This window comes from Pogoniulus pusillus, chromosome 1 (genome assembly GCF_015220805.1).
Source record: "Pogoniulus pusillus isolate bPogPus1 chromosome 1, bPogPus1.pri, whole genome shotgun sequence".
Lineage (NCBI taxonomy): Eukaryota > Metazoa > Chordata > Aves > Piciformes > Lybiidae > Pogoniulus > Pogoniulus pusillus.
In genome coordinates, this window is record NC_087264.1 from 47,292,836 (window position 1) to 47,314,028 (window position 21,193).

A 21,193-nucleotide genomic window follows, 5' to 3' on the forward strand; every position below is an offset into this window, starting at 1 on the left:
ATCTCATTAACCCTGCTCCTACTAACCTTGCTCCCTAACCTCTTGGCTGCACCTCTTTTCTTCCTGAGAACTGGGGTAAGGTTGAGAGGGCCGGGGGGAGGTGTTGGGGTGGTTTGAGAGCCCCTCCTGGGGACTCAGGTTTCTGGGAGGGGAGTTGTGCTTTTGTATTGTTTATCCTTTGTATATTTCTGTATATAATTGTATATAACTGTATATATTGTAAATAGCTGCTTGTAAATTCTGCTAGCTGTAAATAAATTGCTTCATCTATATTCCCAGAGGCCGTCTGAGTTAGCTGGGGCAAATACAAAGTGTGGGAGGGGCGGGGTAACCCCCAAACCATCACAGATATAACAAGGCACAATAAACACAACATTGAATCCTGCAGTAGCTGATGAATTTTCAAGTAGTCCTCAGCAACAGCTAAAGAAACCATCAATCCAGGACAGAGTCAAGTTAATATGACAGTAACTCTCAGAAGATGGCTACTTCAATGCTATGTAGAAACATTTTTTTTCACTATTACTAATGTCATAGAGAGCAGAGACTGGAGTTAGAGGTTACGACATATAAACATGTGTTTTAGATACATTAAACACCTACATTTGGATCAACAATATTTGTTGACTAAGTTGATACAGTCAATGGAAGCTGCATGGCTACTCAGCTGACTAACTAGTCACTGTTTAATTTTCACTAGAGCCAAATCACACCTTATACTCCACTGATTGCATCTCCATGCACTGTGACAGAAGTTTAGGTAAACCCATCTACCTTTAGGCACAGAACTGTAAATTCTTTACTGTGTAGCTGAATCCTACTCACAGCTGCAAGTTACACACCTATAGCAAACAAAGAGCTTCATGTGTACTGCCCTCTCTGGGAAAAGAATCAATGCCCACAGTCTGTATGATACTCTAAGAGTTCAGAAAATTGTATGTTACTATTCAGAGTATATACAGGAAATCTCTAAATGTAGTGAAACCCTCTCCCAGGAATCACCAGAAGAACCAAATGTCAAATCAAATATGGCTGAGATTAGCACTTTTAGCACAATAATAGTGATTATTTGTTTTTAACATGACAATAATGTTTTCTCAAGTAGGACCTACTTAGGACCTAGTTCCTTTAGATGCTATTTGTAGCCTCTGGTAGGAATCTATGCAAGGTGTCATAAGGCTCATTTAAGTCTATGAGAAATCCCCATGCCATCTTGAAATTGTAATCAAATATGAAAATAAAAATAGATCATTCTTGTGAGAGCAGTAGTTTAGCTTCGAGAGAATACTGGACACACGTTTTGTATCTGCACCCTTACTCCCTGCCAGCAACAAGAAAGTATAAGCACTGAGTTTGAGAAAGTGGTTCCTCTGAATGTTGTTATTATGTTTCTGAATCACTACCACTGTCATGGTAGAAAGAAAATGCAAGAATGGTCAAGAAAAGGCCAAACTAGCATATCACTTCAATTACATATTTCTGATCACCACGAGTGCATCGGATCTCTTAGAAAAAGGTGCACTTAACTATCAAGCTGTTAATAGAATTTGCTTTCTCATCTGTATTAGTCAGTGACAGGCTCACGTAATCAGCATTATTCTTTTTATCCCTTTCCAAAACCATGAACTAACTATAGAGGTTTAAAAACTTCTAAAAGGATATGAAGAGATCTTTTGAAATTCATCTTGTAAGGCAGCTGACAAATTCAAAACACAAAACCAATGTGCTCTAACACAAAGAAAGAAAAAAGAGTTTCCTATTCACCTACTTCAAAAAAGTACCACTTTTTGTAATTTCAAGGAACATCCAAGACATTTCCATCAGCTAAAGAAAGATGAAGCAAGGAAGACTTCCTCGATCAGAGAATATGCCTATTACTCACTTGGATTACAGAATCACAGAATTTCTTCGATTGGAAAAGACCTTCAAGATCATCGAGTCCAATCATTAGTTTCATACTGCCAAGTCTCTGACTAAAGCAAATCCCTCAGCACAACATCTAATCACTAGGAATCAATACAGTCGGAAAGGACCACCATAATCATCCAGTCTAACCTTCATCCCAGCATCCTTATCACTAGACCATAGCCTCAAGCACCACATCCACTCTCCTTCTAAACACCCCCAGGGACGGCAGTGTGGGTCACTTGAAAATTAACAGCCTGGACATTGAGAAAAATCTGTTGGTCAGCATGGATTCTTCATTACTTTCCTTGATGGCCATTGGATAACCAGACAGAACTCAACTAGACATTCTGCTTCTGGTCATTCCTAGATATTCTGGTCAAGCTCCACTTCTATTGTGAAGGAAATAACAGTAATCCCAAAGATCCAGGGCCCTTGCTTGTGACACATCTTCTTAAGGATCTTCAGGACTATACACAACTACTCACCTTAATGCATTTTCTAACCATAAGAAAATTTCCAACTGAGAATTCCAGAGTATCAAAAATAGAAAAAAAGTAGTAATTATAATAATAATAATAATAATCATCATCATCATTATCATATAGTAATAAAACATTCAACCCTGTAATAAGCTTCTCAGTTGTCATTATCTCCAAAGTTATTGTTCAGACTCTGTCTTCTACAGACAAAATTGCTTAGTTGAATGATGAACTATTCTTAGCCAATTAATTTATTTAGCATTGCATATGAAGCCCTTCTAAAAGTTGTTTAAGCATCACTGTAAAGTTAGACAGTATCTGTAGCTAATCTGTGTACTTATCTCTAAAAAGAAGCTGCACTCCTGCAATGAGGCATCTCTTGAAAGGAAAACTACCTGATTTCCAATGCCTACATTTAATAAAGGCTTTGAGTTTTCTGTGTATGGAGGTGTCCTGGTTTAACACAGTCTGCTCTAACAAGAATTTATATTTCTGATCATTATTCTAATGTAGTAATATCTACTGCCAGTTTGCTTTAAAACACTGCATCTTAGTTCTTATGAAGACTTATAGGAGACTGCCAATCCTAAAGATGAAACCAGGAGAATCAAGGATGCATCTGAAAGGCATTTTGTTACTCAAATTAACACCAAATAGAGAATGAAACTGAATTTTAATGCACCTGCAGGACCTATTAACCATCACATCTAGTACCTTAGCTGAGGAACATGTTTAGGTACAAACAGTTCATATTTTTTTTATTATAACACTTAAGAGAAATGCCACTTTACAACCCAACCAGCTTCAACTACACATAGTTTCCGTTGCAGATTCCAAATTAATACACCAAAGAGAACTATTGGTTTCCAGATACTGAAAACACGCATATTGTTTACATAGAGGTGAATAAAGTATCAATTAAAAGTTGCAGTGCAAATTCACTTCAGAATTCACGTTCAGAATTAACTCTAGCTTGCCATCAAATTTTTCTAACAATTTAGTGTACATTTCTTTTTCCAGAAATAAATAAAAAGCAGTAAATCACAAAGCAACTGACCTAAAAGTCTTTCATCAAATTACTAAATTACAAACACCAATCTAGAAAACACAAACAATCTACTTGCATATTTTAAAGAATCCTAGTTTTCATACCCATGAACAAAATGTAATCTTATACTGTTCCCTGGAGCTCGTTCTCGTCTCTTAGAAGCTGCACTTTTTCTTTTCTCTTTGCATTGCTCTTTAAGTTGAGGTAGATCTTCTTTGTAAACCTTTAAGAAAGAGCACACTTATGAGTTAAGAGATACACAAGAAAAACATGCTTCTGAGAATTCAGCTACTGACATAACTGAAAAAAAATTTCCCATTACTGTAGTTGGTAATTGTTTGGTGCAACTTGTTTCAAAATTACATCCAAAACTCTAGTAGAACATTTTACACATACAGGTAATCACTATTTTTTTTCTTTCTTTATTGCATCAATATTTTGAATGCATCAGATAACAGTTCTAAAGTTTTGGTGAATTCCAGCTCAGCTGTTTTCTCAATTTTCACATTTCAACAGGCCTTCATAAAAGACCAACTTAAACTCTGGGAAGCTTTCCAACTGCCATTAAAACTAAAGCCTTACCTGTCGACGATAAGTGATCTGTGTCTCTTGTTCAATTTCAGAGTCCAGCTCTGGAACATCAGACTGATCTGAATCTGATTCATCACTGTTAGAATCAACCAGACTCTCTGCCAACAAGAAAATAAACAGAAAATGAAGCAACTGAAATTACAAATGAGAAAATGTTCAAGTGACTGCTTAATGTCTCTGATTTGATAATCAATGCTTATATTACTACAGCAGAAACTTCTAAAAATTGACAGGCTGTTGATTCTATGATGATTCTATGATCAGTTCTGCTGACACAGTAGAAATAAACCAGCCTTTAAGTATGGAAATTTTATTTGTTTCTGGAACCAAGTGAGTTTTCATTCATTAAACTTATTTAAACAACATTAGTGTCCGGAGGAAAGATAGAAGCAAATAAAGTACTGAGTGTAAAGCAGAAACGAAGACTTGCAGAAAACAAACTAGAGAAGGGCACCAAAGTTAAATTTAAGGTTAGGTGAGCCACTGATGTAAGCAGCAAAGCTACAAACAGATTAGCAGAAACAAAAAAGAGAAAATCATATATGGGATGGAAGTGGAAATATTTTCAGTGAGTCTGGAAAAAAATAGCACCTATTTAACATTTCTGCATTCATTTACCTATTATGTGGTAATACCACTTCATATGATACCAGCAAATAAAGCATGAAACAGTCTATTTCATTGCAACTTTACACACTTATTTCCCCAAAGGAGTCTCTAAGCTCCTTCAGGAATTTCCAACTGAGACATTCAGTTAGTAGTTTGATTATGGGAAACTCAGTCATGAGAATAATTGCTGATTAGTAACTGGTGGAAACATGCTCTGTATCTTTTTTCAAGTATTACAGACCCATAATCTGTGCTCAAAATAAAAATCCAAATTTTTAATTCTTGCTTTTGCACAAGGAACATGGTGGTGAATTTTGTGCACAGAATTGCTAGACTGAAGCACACAGGGTACAGGGAAGTATCAGGCAATGCTATCAGGTACTTCAGGAAGCTGGAAAGTACAGGACAACCATTTTGTGCAGCCTGAAAATTCTGAATTTTTATTTCTATCCTTGCAGCAAAGACTTTTACTTCTCTTTTAGCCTACTCTCCTCCCACTTCTTGTTTGTTTGTATTGTTTAATAAACTACTTACCTTGGGGTGCTATATGAAGAGAATCCTTCAACTTCCGGTCAGGGACAAACTTCCACTGAAAGACAGAATGATCAGCTCCCCCAATGGAAACAACCCACTGGTGATCATGAGACCATCTGACATTTGTCACATGAGCAGAATGACCAAGGTATTTTTTAAACTTTGCTCCTAGAACAAGAACAAAAAACTCTTTGACTGTACGTGTAATAAATGTTTCAGAAGCATCTTAGGAAAATATATCAAGGAAATCCTATAAGAGGTAACAGTTTAATCAAAATATTTTAATTACTTATGGTATTTCATTTAATAGCAGTAACCTTTTGTAGTTTTTTTTATGTTTTGAAGATATTTTTTCAAATTTGGATTCCAGGATCCAATATCTTTAACGAGTGAAACACAGAGAAGACATATGATAGTGCTGTATGAGCTGAACTAAAGGAAGACACACATATTTGTATGTTAAATTTCTATTGTAATTTCATTTTTGTATACTAAGATTTAGACAATTATAGTTTTTACGTTAAAAAGGTAGTTATTTAAATGGTAAATTACATATATTTAGCTCTGTGAAAACACCCCTGTATGTATGATCATTGCACTGCTTCCCACTGTTTGTGCAATTTGAGTATTAAGCACTTCTAGCAGTTCGTACCATACAATCATAGAATGGTATGAGTCGGAAGGGATCTCTAAAGATCATCTAGTCCAAGCCCCCTCTGCAGTAAGCAGGGGCATCCTCAACTAGATCAGGCTACCCAGAGCCTGAATATCTCCTGGGACAGGTCCCAGCCACATACCTGGGCAACCTGTTCTAGTGTTCCACCCTCATAGTTAAGAATCTGTTTCTAACACCCAATCTATATCTGCTCTTTTGTAGTTTGAAGACATTGCCCCTCATCCTACTATTACAGGCCTTTGTAAACAGTCTCTTTCCATCCTCCCATCTTTGAGCTTCAACTGAACTCTAAGAATAAATATTGGCCATTTATATAATTTTTAAAAGCTTTTTCTTCAATTATCAAAATTTTTAAAAATAATTTTTTAATTGAACTTAAAGGTACTACCTTTTCTTAGACATGGGTATCGGAAGAGCTTTACTATTCCATAATCATCAGCTGTAACCATAACTTGCCCAATAAAATTTGCATCCACAGAATTGATATCATTTATATCTGAATATTTGGGCCAGATTCCATTAACTTCAAGGCCAGAAACACAGGTCCACGATGCCCACTGAACGACTTTTACTTCCTCCTTGTTTGTTACTTCTTTTCCACCTGAGAACAAAAATAAAGACCTATTTTTCAACATTCACTCATGCAGTTGTAAAGAACGCACTTTAAGAAGAAAACAAATCCAAGTGAGAGAGAACTTAAACTTGACATCTAAAACTGTCCTTATCTAATATGATGTGGCTGTTTGAGCTCATTTTCTAGCTCAGACATAGGGGAGAGGTGAACATTCCAGGGATAGGCCATATAATAGCAACACTGGATAAGTTAATATCATTTCACTGGAGCATCAATAGCTTTATGTCTAGAACCACATCTTGTTCCTTCACCTTGCTGGCTTCTGCTGCTTGAGCTGCACCTGCCTGCTATCTTCCCTGGCCGCTCTTTTGGCTGCTGCTGCTTTTGCTGCTTTGCTGCTGCTTGACCCCTTCCCATTTTCCTTAAGGTTATTTTTTTTTTCCTCTAGTAGTAGTTTATTTCTCTTTTTACTGTTACACTATAAGAAATACAATTTCATATTTCCCTGACTTTCAAAAAAAATCTGTGTTGTGGTGAGTTTATTCTATCGGGGGAGCAATCCACCCTACCCAGGACATATGACCAACAGTATCAGTAGGGAGGTCACTCAAGACTAACAGAAGTTTTATTTGGCACTTCAGATTTTACTGTTTCTGAGAGCTGCTTGAAGTTGTGTGCCACCATTTCGAGAGTTTGTGAAAATTCTGTTGCTGAACTGTTCTAGAAGCCTGGATTACTCAGAGCAAACACTGGAAAACTCGTTTAGATCTGGCCACTGTAAATTACTGCAAATACCAATTTTATGCTTAGCTTTTTGTTACATTGCTTCACATCAGCTCTATCTGTAGTAAGACTGTTCCAAACCCACCAAGTTTCACATAAGAGATTAAACACTGAGTCAGACCAAAGGCCCATTTAATAAATACTTCAAGAATGGACAGAAGCAGGATGCAGGAGCAACAGAAGACCAAGCAAACACAGAAGTTGTGTGTCACACTGCGTAACTGCTGAACCCAAGCAGGACACTGACAATTCACCTCTCCATCTTCAGCAGTAACACAATTGAAGTAAACCTTCTCATTGTTAATAGGATTCCGATTAGTGGGAGGGGATTGGGTGGGATGTAGTGGGGAGCTGAGCCTCAGGAATAGGGCAAGGAAGAACTTATGTGGACTGGATTAAATAGAGCGAAGAACAGTCACAGAGAAAAGATAAACCAAAATGGTCAATAAATCAGAAAGGAAAGTTTATGAAGAAGTATTTTTTTTAAATTATAAAATCATCACTTGAGTAAAAATTTTAAAACTCTAAATCCTGGAGAGGAAGTCAAGTGTCTTGCTGGAAGATCCTTCAGCTCTGTTAACTGAGTAACTGCACCTTCTGACACTTTGCAATCTCTTTCAATCACTAATCCACGTAAATGATGATTACTAATACTGGTCATATCCATGACTAATCCCTACAGATCTTGTATTAGGCACCTGTAAGTTCCTTACTCATTTATATTGAAATTTCAAGTGTTATATGGTTCTGATCAGTATTCTGAAATATTTAGAAGTCTTCTCTAACTTCACTGACTTTGCTAAATTTTTTTCATAAACAAGTTTTCAGAATCCCACATTCTAATATTCTAATATTCCAGTTGAAAGCTGCCAGCACAAGCTCAGATTGCCCTTTCTGTGTCTACATATTTGTTACAGTCTAATTAGATTCTCACTATCTTTTCTTGCACATTAGGATATATATTTAAGTAACTTTGCTAGACAACACTCTATCTATTCAAATATAACAAATATTTAAGCAAACTCAGAAGAAAATTCTCTATAACCCAATGGTTTGAAGCAAGATTTGTGTTTGACTACAGTTACAAAACTACTACACATTCTTTCTGTAAAAAAGGAAACCAAGAATCTTACTTGGCATTCTGTAAAAAAGTCTCTTCCCGTTGCCATCATTGGTCTGTAAGTATTTACTGTCTGAAGACCAATCCATATGGGTGATGAAACTTAAAGATCCAATACATTCTCCAACTTTCTTGTATCGCTGAACGACACCATATATATCCACAGAGCTGTCATTAGAACCAACAGCTAGGAAATTCCCATCTGGTGAATATTTCAGTTCATGAATAGCTTCTTTCCTGTCTTTGATATGAACAACCTCAGTCATATCTCTGTGGTATGAAAGAAAGCATGTCATAAGTATGGAAGAGCCTTATCATACTGTCATATTCCCAGTTGTAAGAAATGGACAAAACTGTGAAATGATGAAGTGAACTTCACTACCACATCTGCAAACACAACACTGCTGTATCTAGAGTTGAGTAGGGCTTCATGGCCACAAAGAGAAGCAAACTGTGCTAGTTTGAAGCAGGCTAGAATGTTTTGGTGAGAGAAAGTAGATAATTGGCTGTGAAAGGAAAACAATGGTTATGTCTCCTTCCCTCACAGTCTCACTGAGAGGTATGGGAACAAGAAAGTAAACATTAGATAACACTTTTCGCCATCTTCTCACTCTGCTTCTGGCTTCAGACTGAGCTACATCTCCCTAACCTCACTGCCACTAACCTTGCTCCTTAACCTCTTGGCTGAACCTCTTTTTCTTCCTAGGATTTGGGGTAAGGTTGAGAGGGGCAGGGGAAGGTGTAGGGGTGGTTGAGAGCCCCTCCTGGGGACTCAGGTTTCTGGGAGGGGAGTTGTGCTTCTGTATTGTTTTTACCTTGTATATTTTTGTATATTTCTGTATATACTGTAAATAACTGCTTGTATATTGTGCTGCTGTAAATAAATAGCTTCATTTATATTCCCAGAGTCCGTCTGAGTTAGCTGGGGTTCTTTCTAAAGTGTGGGGGGTCGGGTAACAGCCAAACCACCACACAAACAGTGACACAAGGTGATGCTCTGGGCTGAGAGATTGTGAACAAAAGCAACTGTTCAAGCTGGATCCATAAAAAAAGAAACTAAAAAAACCCCCACAAAACCCCAAAACAAACGAACAAACAAACCCACCAGCAAAATCAGCTGGACTAACCGGTCTTTATTCACTCAGGGAAGGAAACATCACTGACATGAGACAAACTTCGTTTTCCCTTTAAAACTGTGGGATTACAGCAAGAAGGCAGCACTGGTTTTATATGTGTGATGTCCTGATACCAGTGTTCTACCACACAGAAACAATTTAGGAAATAGCGAAAATTTCTTTCTTAACAATTCAAGAATAATTAATAAAGCTAAACCCTGAAGGAAAACACTGCCTGGAACAGTGTCATGCTTTACAAATAATCAGTATATTTTTTCAAATGCATTATGGAAGGATATGAACACAAGCAGCACACATTTAAAAAGCCTAAGCACCCTCAAGATCAGCAATTTAAAACAAACTTAAGTCATCTTCTCATGTATGGTCATTACAGTGCAAACAGAGATAGACTTTATAAAAGCAATTACCTAACATCCTTGACAGAGTTAGTAACTTAGTTTCTGTAACGTACCGGACCCGAAGCACAGTGAAGGAGCCATCCTTCATCCCCAGAGCCAGGTGGATTCCATCAGTACTAACTGCAGCACAGCGGATGGGCTCCTCCATATTGCACCGGGCAATCAAAGCATGGTCTATTAAACTCCAAATTCTAAAATAAAGTAATAATTACAAAGATAAGGAATGGTTTGTAGCTGTGTAACATGCAGCATGAAGCCAGCAATTTCTACAGAGCATTGGATGTGGTATTTTCCTCTTTTTTTAATAGAATCATAGAATCATAGAATCAACCAGGTTGGAAGAGACCTCCAAGATCATCCAGTCCAACCTAGCATCCAGCCCTATCCAGCCAACTGGATCATGGCACTAAGTGCCTCATCCAGTCTTTTCTTGAACATCTCAAGGGACGGTGCCTCCACCACCTCCCTGGGCAGCCCATTCCAATGCAATCACTCTCTCTGGGAAGAACTTCCTCCTAACATCCAGACTATACCTACCCCGGCACAACTTGAGACTGTGTCCCCTTGTTCTGTTGCAGGTTGCCTGGGAGAAGAGGCCACCCCCACCTGGCTACAATGTCCCTTCAGGTAGTTGTAGACAGCAATGAGGTCACCCCTGAGCCTCCTCTTCTCTAGGCTAAACAACCCCAGCTCCCTCAGCCTCTCCTCATAAGTTTTGTGTTCCAGGCCTTTCACCAGCTTTGTTGCCCTTCTCTGGACACCTTCCAGCACCTCAACATTTCTCTTGAATTGAGGGGCCCAGAACTGGACACAGTACTCAAGGTGTGGCCTGAGCAGTGCTGAGTACAGGGGCAGAATAACCTCCCTTGTCCTACTGGCCACACTGTTCCTGATGCAGGCCAGGATGCCATTGGCTCTCTTGGCCACCTGGGCACACTGCTGGCTCATCTTCAGCCTACTATCCACTAGTACCCCCAGGTCCCTTTCCTCCTGGCTGAAATAATTTCCCACAAGGAAAAACTTAAGACAGAAATCTAGATTTTGTATATAGCAAAATATCCTTATATTCAAAATAACAAGAAAATATCTAATGGGAAAATTAAGAGGCAGATTAATCTTATTTGACTTTCTGAATATTAAAAGGAACAGAAAGATATGACAATAAGTACTTCTAGGCCACTCTGTGACAATTTCACTATTTTGTCAACCATTTTACTGACTGCTCAGTAAACTTATCCTATCATTACTTATAACTCCTTACAATTATCTACTTCTATCTAGGAGCACATTTTTACTACAAGAAAACATGTAAGTTTTCACAATATCTATCATTTACAAAATATATCTGGAATTCTAAAGCATAATTTCAATATTCATAATCCTACTTCTGTTTGCTAATACTTAAGCTACTTAACAAAAATTCCAACACATTTACTTTCTCAGAAAGAAGATAAAGGTGGCTTTGACAAGAAAAGAAGACAAACTTATAAAAAGGAGCAACTTATTGGGCTTTCTCAGAACATAGATTCTATTTACTATACATACATTAAGTTTGACAAAACTCCCAAACTAGAATTTGCAGCATGTGAAAAAGTGAATATGGTTCAGACTGAAAATTTTAAGGTTTTATTAATTTTTTTTTCATTGTAACCTGTGAACATCTAGCAGAACTCCTGAAAAGGAAACACAGGATTCTTGTGACGGCTTAATGTGAGGCTAAACGAATTCTGTTCACATTTTTATGTTTCACTTTTGTGAAATATACATTGGAGAGCATTAATTTAATCATAGAATCACAGAATCAACCAGGTTGGAAGAGACCTCCAAGATCATCCAGTTCAACCTATCCCCCAACCCTATCCAGTCAACCAGACCATGGCACTAAGTGCCTCATCCAGGCTTTTCTTGAAGACCTCCAGGGACGGTGACTCCACCACCTCCCTGGGCAGCCCATTCCAATGCCAATCACTCTCTCTTTGAAGAACTTCCTCCTAACATCCAGCCTATACCTATCCCAGCACAACTTGAGACTGTGTCCCCTTGTTCTATTGCTGGCTGCCTGGGAGAAGAGGCCACCCCCCAGCTGGCTACAATGTCCCTTCAGGTAGTTGTAGACAGCAATGAGGTCACCCCTGAGCTTCCTCCTCTCCAGGCTAAACAACTCCAGCTCCCTCAGTCTCTCCTCATAGGGTTTGTGTTCCAGACCTCTCACCCTTTGTTGCCTGGCTGAAAAGCACTTCAATGTCACTTTTTAATACCTTTAAATGATACACATTTCAAGTAAGTAATCTACAAAATAAACTGCTTGCATAAACCTGTACCAAGGTAAACAAAACAAAATTTAACCTGACTGATCGGTCATCACTTCCAGTCATTGCTAGGGGTTTTGTAGGATGGACAGCCAAAGCCCACAGCTCGCCTTCACAATGTCCCTGCATTATCAGGAAAGGTTTATTACGCTCATGCACCACTATTTCAAAAATCTCACTATCTTGTGTCCCGACGAGTATATGGTCTCCTCTCCAGCAAACACTTCTTACAGACAGACCTGTAGAAAAGATTGTTACTGAGAGATATAGATCCTGAGAATGTGAAACACAAGGTAACATAACACGTGACAAAACATAAAAGCAAGAAAACATGCACCTTCTGTATGCTCTCTCGCTTTACACTGTTCATCTCAGTCTTTCCTAATTTCTCTTAAAGCATTACCTTCTTTTGTTAAAAAACACTATGCTACAGAAAAGATGTGCATTTTATTTGTTTAAAAGCAAAAAAAAACCCCAACAAACTGTGTCTACAACTTCATAGTATGTTTCACAGTAACTTTGGAGGACTATGAAACTTTCATACCAGTGGGCATATTCAAAAACTATTTTGCAAATAGTGCACAGTAGCATACATAAAGCAATCTCCCTGGGTTTGTTCAAATCATTGGTATTTCCCATCTTACTGGTCTATCAAAAGTGAAAAAGATTTCTTTTTACCTTTATATCCTTGGTCTGTTTCCCTGAGATCAATCACAGTAATTGGTTTAAAATTTAAGTCCCACAAGCGAACACAGCCATCCCTGCCACCAGTGGCAAATCCCTCTTCACATGCATTCATGCTGAAAATTCCTGCCTAAAAAGAGAAGCTATTTTTAGCAATGTGCACACATTAGATGCCAATATGATAAGTGGTATTGACTGTCCTCATGTCTTCCTACCCTGTGGAAGCGCAACTACTAAGAACTTTAAACATGAGAGAGACAGAAATAGAAACCAAAAATGAGCAGAATTCACATTCACTGACAAACAGTAAGATAAAAGAACTGTTGCAATACTGCTTTCATCCGGAAGACGATTGTTTTGATGCTGCCTCTTATCCCCAGAAAGAGTTTAGTTTCACATCCTGTTGCCTTAGAGCCTGATCTAGCTCTCACAAATGTCAGCAGTAAGACATCCAATGATCTCCATTAGGCTTGGTTTAGAGCCTTTGCAGATACTAGTCATCTATGCAACCAGGCATAAAAAAGTCTTGGATTTTTTTACATTTTAAAATCAAGGTAGATTGACTGAAAATTAAAGTTTACTAGCAAAGGGCTTTATACTATTTAAAAATACATAATATGAGCTCTTATTTAAAGGCAGACATCAGGACACAAAACACATTTTCTTTAACTCACATTAGGTATGTTTTCTTCAGGATAACAAAGAGGCAAGGATGATATATCCATCACCAAAATAAAGATACTGTATCCACACTGCCACTATATCTGAAGTAAAGATGATGCATTTTCTAAATGCCATATACAGTTTCCCCCACCCCAAGCATCTACATAATTCACTTTGTCTCCTTTTCAGAAGTAGTTCACACATTTCTGCAAGCAAAGCTTCTGAAAGAGCTACTTTGCCTAGGAAGCGTATGATAAGTTTAAAAAACCTGTTCTGTATTTATCAAAAATAGTTAATATTCAGCTATGACAAAAGACAATCAGTAGTGCATTAAAAATGGTTGAAGTGAAAATCCAGCTCTACCTCATGTCCAGAACAAAAGGTTGAAAAGATTTTTATATATATATATATACATTCTAAAACATTATTCTGAAATTTCAGTTTTGTAAAGAAGTAAAAGTGAAGTTCCAATAGATTTTTGCTTGGAGATCTGGATTTAACACTAATGAAGCACATCAACCCACAAAGTGAAAGTCTTCTGCAAAGTTGAGGTTGGCTTTTGAGGGAAAATAAAGAACAAATTAGCATCAATGTTGCGGCTTGTGAGAATTCCCAAGTACTCCTGCCTACTGTAGTGCAGCCCTCTGATTACTATCCCTTATTAGTTATACAGGCAGGAAATGATGAGGTTGATACCAGAGGGCTAAAAGCTATCAAAAGGGACTTTAAGGCACTGGGAAAAGCAGTTGAGGGAGCAGGGGCACAGGTAGTCTTTTCATCTATACACTTAGTCACAGGTTGGAATGCAGAGAGGAATAGGAAAGCGTATTTGATAAAGGAGTGGCTCAGAGGTTGGTGCCTCCAACATAACTTCAGATTCTTTGATACTGGGGAACTTCATCTTGCCACAGGTCTGCAAGCAACAGATGGGGTACAACTGACACAGAAGGGGAGAAGGACCCTGGCACATGAGCTGGCTGGACTTGTTGAGAGGGCTTTAAACTAGAGTGGAAGGGGGAGAGGGTTAAACATGACACCACTAGAGATAAATCAAAGGAAACTGAGGACGATAGGCTAGAGATAGGGGTAAAGGCAGCAGCCCAGCTGAAGTGCATGTACACTTAGTGCCATGGTCTGGTTGACTGGCTAGGGCTGGGTGCTAGGTTGGACTGGATGATCTTGGAGGTCTCTTCCAACCTGGTTGATTCTATGATTCTATGATGATTCTATTCTCTTTTACTAAGCTCTTTTGTCTTCTTAAATGATAACTAAAGAAAATGTAATAGACTGATGTGACAGAAATATGAACTATGTTTGCTTCTCTAACATCAGGTAACAAAATAATTTTTCAAGTTGAGGAAAAAGAAAGCTCTTTGCTTTCAGCAAAGAAAGCCTATTATGAGAATGTCAAATGACAATCAAAAGTGAAAAACTAGGGTGACAGAACTAATTTTTTTTTAACATGTCCATCCTCAGGATAAAGACTTAAGGCAAGCCATATTTTCAAGAGTAGTACATGTCTAAACAGAAACGTGGTGGAATTTTTAAGTCATAAGCAGATTAGAAGGCTAACTCCCATTATCTCTAACATCCTGAAAATCCTCTTTCTATTTCTTTATGAGCCTGTAGAGTTTTTTTAAAAATACAACCCAAAATTTATTTGTTTCTCCATGCGTGTCTGTTTTACTGCATTAACCTTTTAGTGTCATTGAGCAAATAAAAACCTAGAGGAATTCTGGATCTTTACGTACCATACGGTGAATTCTGCCCAAGTTCAGGCACCTCTAAATCTTTTAAAGGTCTTTCTGAAATGCAACCCTGACAATAGAATTATTCTCTTTTCTGTAATTAACACATCCTGAAATCCATTATTTAACTAGTATTAAAAAAATGAATCAGACATTTAGCAATGTGGGAAGCTGGCTGAACTCTCTGAAGATAAAATCAAGTGGATCCAGGGTTAATTTGTTTTCCATTTTACAGCATATCCTTATCTTGAAAAGGACATACTGGTTGTCAAGGAGATTTGGCAGATGTTGTGTTTGCTCAATTACTTGAAATGCAATAGGACATTTTCATTTCAGTCTATGTGCCACTGGAATAGAAGCTTTAGATGAAAACTAGGAAAAGGATCTCTTATTAATTGGGACTCTAAATGTCTAATGGAAGAAGCTGAGCTTAGCTATTCTTCATTTAATTGTTAAGCTCAAACTTAATAGGAAAAAGACAGAACTCTTTCTCCGGTAGCTTGGCTGGTCATAATTCTTCCACTAAATTTTCCATTCAGAAAATGTTAAGATAGTTAATGCAAATCAACTTTGGAGTCTTTGTGCCACTTAATGACAATTTCAGGCTGAAGGATTAGCATAATTTGATTCTTGACGGTCAATAGGCTTCTACCAGTAATGGGAGGCAAACAATTGACTTTGATCCAATTGCACAATGTGAGCAACAAATATTGATCATGCTCCTGAAGCAAAATAAAAAGGTGTAGATCAAAGTCTATCATTTTAAAGTAAGTCACGAGTTTGACAGATGAACTGCATTCTTCTGTTACTTTTTTTTTTTTTTTATACTCCCTAATGAATGGAAAAATTATGGAAATAACATCTCAATCAGCAGTATTCTCAGAATGCAGCTAGTACCACATCTGTCTTTCCTCCAATTCAGAAAAACAGTTGCATGAGAGCAAAAAAAATAAGTAAATGTCCTGATGTATCAGAAATGATAGTTGGAAGCCAGAGAATTACAAGAAGAACTTGACAAACACAGTCTCTATTGTATTAATATTTGCCCCTGCTTGTATCTAAGAAACTTCCAATAACGAAGTAGCTTCAGGTTTTCTGTTGCCTCCAAAGGACAAAAATCAAGTGCTAATGCACCTAAATGCAGTCATTTCTATAAAATCCATCACACTAACTCTGACTATGCAATTCCTAAAATACATGACTGCAGTTTGCTATAATTAGCATCAAGCAAAGATTGAAAGACCATATAGAAACTTCAGAAGCAACCAACTACTACTGAGCAATATGGAGAACAGAGATACTATACCAGATCAGTAAGAAGTCCAGTGCCCCTTTTTCATTCCTAGGCACAATTCAAGATAGAGATGCTAACATGTCAAGCACAATGCATGAGCACTTGAAAACACAGAATCATAGAATCAACCAGGTTGGAAGAGACCTCCAAGATCATCCAGGCCAACCTAGCACCCAGCCCTAGCCAGTCAACTAGACCATGGCACTAAGTGCCTCATCCAGTCTTTTCTTGGACACCTCCAGGGATGGTGCCTCCACCACCTCCCTGGGCAGCCCATTCCAATGGGAAATCACTCTCTCTGGGAAGAACTTCCTCCTGACATCCAGCCTATACATCACCTCTTCCAATATATGCTGTATAGCAAGGAAATGGATTGCAGACATTTTTAAGGCTGGTGTAAGTAACCTTACAGTGGAGAGTCACTACTGTGAAACAGAATCATCCTATCTAACAAAATGCTCGTAAAATAGGTAAGAAACTGACATATTACTTGAAAAATTTAACACAGTTGCTTATGTACCTGTAGGTGGCTGAAATAAATGGACAGTTACTTTTTGAACCTGTAAGTAGTCTAGGCAGGAGAAAAATACTGCATGACTTAATCTGTTGGTACATGATACCAGCTTAAAACCATTCATTTAGGTTCATTATATTGTTTCCATCTATATTTAATTAGTATTCAGCCAGCTGACATAGGCGTGCAATAGTTTTAACAGAGTGCCTGTTATTTAACCTTGAGCCTGTTATTTAACCTCAGTTTCTGACATTAATCCACACAACTTTAATGTGTACCTCTGAAAGCCTATCTCAAAATAAATTATTCAGCTCCCAAGAAAGCATCTTATGTACATTTACTATGCAAGGCAAAGGCATAGCACACAAGAAATTTCAAAATTTACTGCATTTTTAAATAAGCATGTTATTTTGCTGTAATACCTGAGTAACATCTTGGATGCATATAAATCTTAATTATCATGGACTACCTCAACTTTAGAACACAAAAGATGGTAAAATAAATAGAGCAATCTGTTCCTTGTACTGGTACAAGAATAAAAGATTTAATGTTTGCCTTTTCAGTCAACGTATCTATTCACTTTTCAGAACCAGATGCAATGCTTACAACCAACCTCCTGAAGTACTACCAATGACAATGAACTCATACATGTTTTCAAGTTGCTCTGTTGTTTTTCTCCCTTCTAAAAGTTTCTTTATTAGTATTATTATCAGAAGAGATTAGCAAAACTAAAATTTGAGCTTCCCAGTGTTCCCTGCACACAAACTCTGTGCCTTTACTATTAACTCCTGCTCATTTCCACTTTTCCCAAATCTTTAATTTCTACTTCTGCATTAAGTCAACTCTCCAGTTCTCTTCCAACTACTTCTCCAGACCTTTCAGACTATTTTCTTTCATTTTTGCTTGTTTGTTTCTACTCTGACAGAAACTCTTCCCTGTCTATCTGTCTACAGTTCTTAGTATTGCTGTGACAGCAGACAGCATATTTGCCCTGGCTGGGAATTCTTATTGTTTTGCTGGCTAATATTACACTTGCTATCTGCTTCCTCAGTTGTTTATACTGGGGCAGCATGGTTTGTTTGTCACAATGAACTACTCTTAAAATTAAAAAATGTCTTTTTGCCTAGGGCAACTACAACAAAGATATCCAACCTTTGAAAAGAGCCTATCTTCTATATTAATGCATATGACTGTCAGCTGGCTGGACAATATCCCCACAGCACTAATGTGCTTTAGAAGATGTTTTCCTGTCTCTCAGATACCTGCTGTTCATTTGGCAAGAAAGGAACATATGGTACTTTATGCAGATAATGAGGTATGTTTTCACTTTAAATCCAGTCTGATGAGGAATAATGATGTGGGATGATAAACATTTAGGCACACAGGGATGACAACTCCAGCACTAACATAGTGATCTGAAATTTAAACCAATTCCTTACTGAGCTTTTAACAACACATCACAAATATTATCATTCTCATTTGTGTTTTCTTTCAAAAGCAGGACAGAAAAGTCATGATTAACAAAACAACATAACTGCCAAGTATTATGGTAACAGTTTACTCTGGCTGAAGAAACATTCTTATTCCAAGCTACTGTATTTTGTGCTTACAATAGTCTGATGATATTATCCTTAGAGGTAATATTTTATTGTAAACTAAGATTTCATTTTGCTGGAAAGTAAGCTTCCAGAAGAGATTTTATTCATGTTTTTTCTCCTGTGCAATTGGTGTGATTTTGCAGTGACTCTAATCTCTTCTGAAAACAAATTTCAAAGCCATGGACTACTGCTCCTACTTAATTTTCAGTACTGCAAAGCTCAATTCCATTGAGCCTAAAGCACAGAATCAAAAATAGAAGGCTAGATGAGACCTATGCTCCAAGGTCACCTGAGCTCTGTCCACTGACGCTGCTTAAGATAAGAAGCAATGCCATTTCAAATTTGATCCTGTGGTCAACAAAGAACTGACACAGTACAGAAGACAATAGAGCAACAAGCTTTCATCATACTACATTTATCAGCTGGGTCATTTCACACTGAAACAGCCAGAAAGTACTGCATTGTTCTGAGAAATAAAACTGTTGCATCTCTAAGTAACAAATATGTGAATATATAGGACAGGTGTTTCCTACAGCACTGAACAGAATGAGAGGTTATTCCCCTGCTTAGTATTGTATATGAAACAATCTTTACCCTGGGAATCCAGGCCTCTGTGTACAATATAGGCATTTAAAAATTTTTAAGTTCACTGAATTCTGCATAAGATGGAAATGTCTATATCACCTTAGGAAATCACAGAATAAACCAGAATACAACAGAGCACTATTGAACACTAAGATCTGAAGGTATAGCGTAAGAATCAGGGAGTATTTCAAAGCTGAAATATAAACCAAAAGTAGGAAGATAATTTGGGCCTCCTTGAATACTTTTAATATCTCTGCAAAAGCATACAGAAAGGTATGAGTGGGTGTATATGTGATTTTTATATACACACACACTTATATGTATATAAACAAATATCAAATGCAGTATGCCTTCCACACTTATGTTCTTCAAAAGTTCATTTTTGTTCATAATCAGATACACTCTCATTATACAGGTGTCTGAATATGCAGTCGAAATGCTTTTAAATTATTAGTTAACTCAATAGCTGCAACCATCTTGAATGTAAATTTCTAAATTATCATTAAACCAAGAGCCTTCTTTACTACAGACTGACTGCAACCTCTCCTGTATACATATAATTCATGATTTTTGTCTTCTCCATTCTACCTAATATTCCAGCTACATACATCATCCCATCCAGACCACTTCTGCCAGTTAAAATACATACATTCTTACAAGAAAAAATAATAAATTGTTACAGATTTTCACCTAGATTTACAAAGTTGCAATATAGGAACTCAGATGTTTCTTTTTCACACTACTTAAAACTGTCAATAAAGGAACTTTGATTATTATTATCTAGAAAATACAATGTTTCCAAAACAAAAATCAACCTTCAACAGGCAAATAATACAGTTTTATAAAGTTACCTCAGCAGTTGCATGTTGCATGGGTTAAACCAATCACAAATTAATTTACTTGTTTTCAAAGTGATACTTGGATAAGTTAGAAGTTAAACTTGCATAATATTACCATATGTGATTTGCTACCATGAGAGGAAACAAGTACCCTCATAGGTTGGCAGGCACCAGGTGGATTGTAAATCACCTAAGTGCTTTTTGCTGCCTACTTTAAACATAAATCCATAAGCTTTGAAAGAATATGGAAAAAATAATGAAATATGATGTGGCAACAATAGAATCACTTCATACTTGCATTATGGTTTTTATTAAAAAATATCTTACCAAGCCCTTTTGAAAATGATTATTGAACTTTTGCTGGCATGTCCTGACTGTTCAAAGCTATATAGTGTTCCAAAAAGCCAAATCAATACAGTAAAAGGCAGCAACATACGACAAGAAAGAGTGATTGAGTCAAGCTAGAAGTGACTAAAGATGTATGTTTACAAATGAGTAAGCTGTTTGCGCTTACATTACAGTTCATAGAATGAATGAACTTCAGAGACCTATCAGACAATCAGGCATTAGGACTCAATTCACAGAATGACAGAACAGAGGGTGCTGAGGAAAAACTGTGGAGAGCTCCTAACCCAAATCTCTGCTCAAAGAGAGGTCAGGTAACAGCAGGTTGTTCAGGGCTGTGTCCCATCATGTTGTAAGCACATCCAAATTGACAAGAGATGTGGAAGGAGACTCCACAGTCTCTCTGGGAGCCTGTTTCTTTGTTTCAACACCAGCTGCATAAATACAGGAGTCCAGGCCTTCTAAGAAGCTTTTGGATTAACCAGACATCCAACTTTATCTGACCCATATTCTTTGGAGGTTGACCCATATTCTTTGGAGGAGGTAGCTATATACTCAAGTGCGTTATACGATGTGTCACTATATGTACCCACGTGTGGGTAACTGAAATGAGTAATACATGTTTACTTAATGGCAAGCTTAAGTGCATTTCAGGATCTATTGATTCGAAAGTGCCCCGCCACTGACAATGGGAGATAGTATATACACAGACATCTAAGTATATTTCTCAATCTAGTTTTCACTTTCTACTGTAACAG

At 37.4% G+C, this 21,193-nt stretch overlaps 1 protein-coding gene across 8 annotated transcripts in view; it reads right to left on the reverse strand.

The window, feature by feature from the left end:
* EML5 (EMAP like 5) overlaps positions 1–21,193 on the reverse strand; it is a 107,440-nt gene that overhangs the window by 60,582 nt on the left and 25,665 nt on the right. For 7 of the 8 annotated variants that reach the window (XM_064151340.1, XM_064151335.1, XM_064151393.1 and 4 more), the window contains exons 6-13: positions 12,844–12,979; positions 12,203–12,404; positions 9,910–10,047; positions 8,336–8,592; positions 6,234–6,446; positions 5,170–5,337; positions 4,018–4,124; positions 3,540–3,658 (exon numbers count right to left, since the gene is read on the reverse strand). In XM_064151340.1, coding sequence (XP_064007410.1) covers positions 3,540–3,658; positions 4,018–4,124; positions 5,170–5,337; positions 6,234–6,446; positions 8,336–8,592; positions 9,910–10,047; positions 12,203–12,404; positions 12,844–12,979 — 1,340 coding nt within the window. Of the gene's footprint in view, positions 1–3,539; positions 3,659–4,017; positions 4,125–5,169; positions 5,338–6,233; positions 6,447–8,335; positions 8,593–9,909; positions 10,048–12,202; positions 12,405–12,843; positions 12,980–21,193 lie in introns of those variants that run through there. The other variant, XM_064151350.1, reaches the window with a different exon arrangement.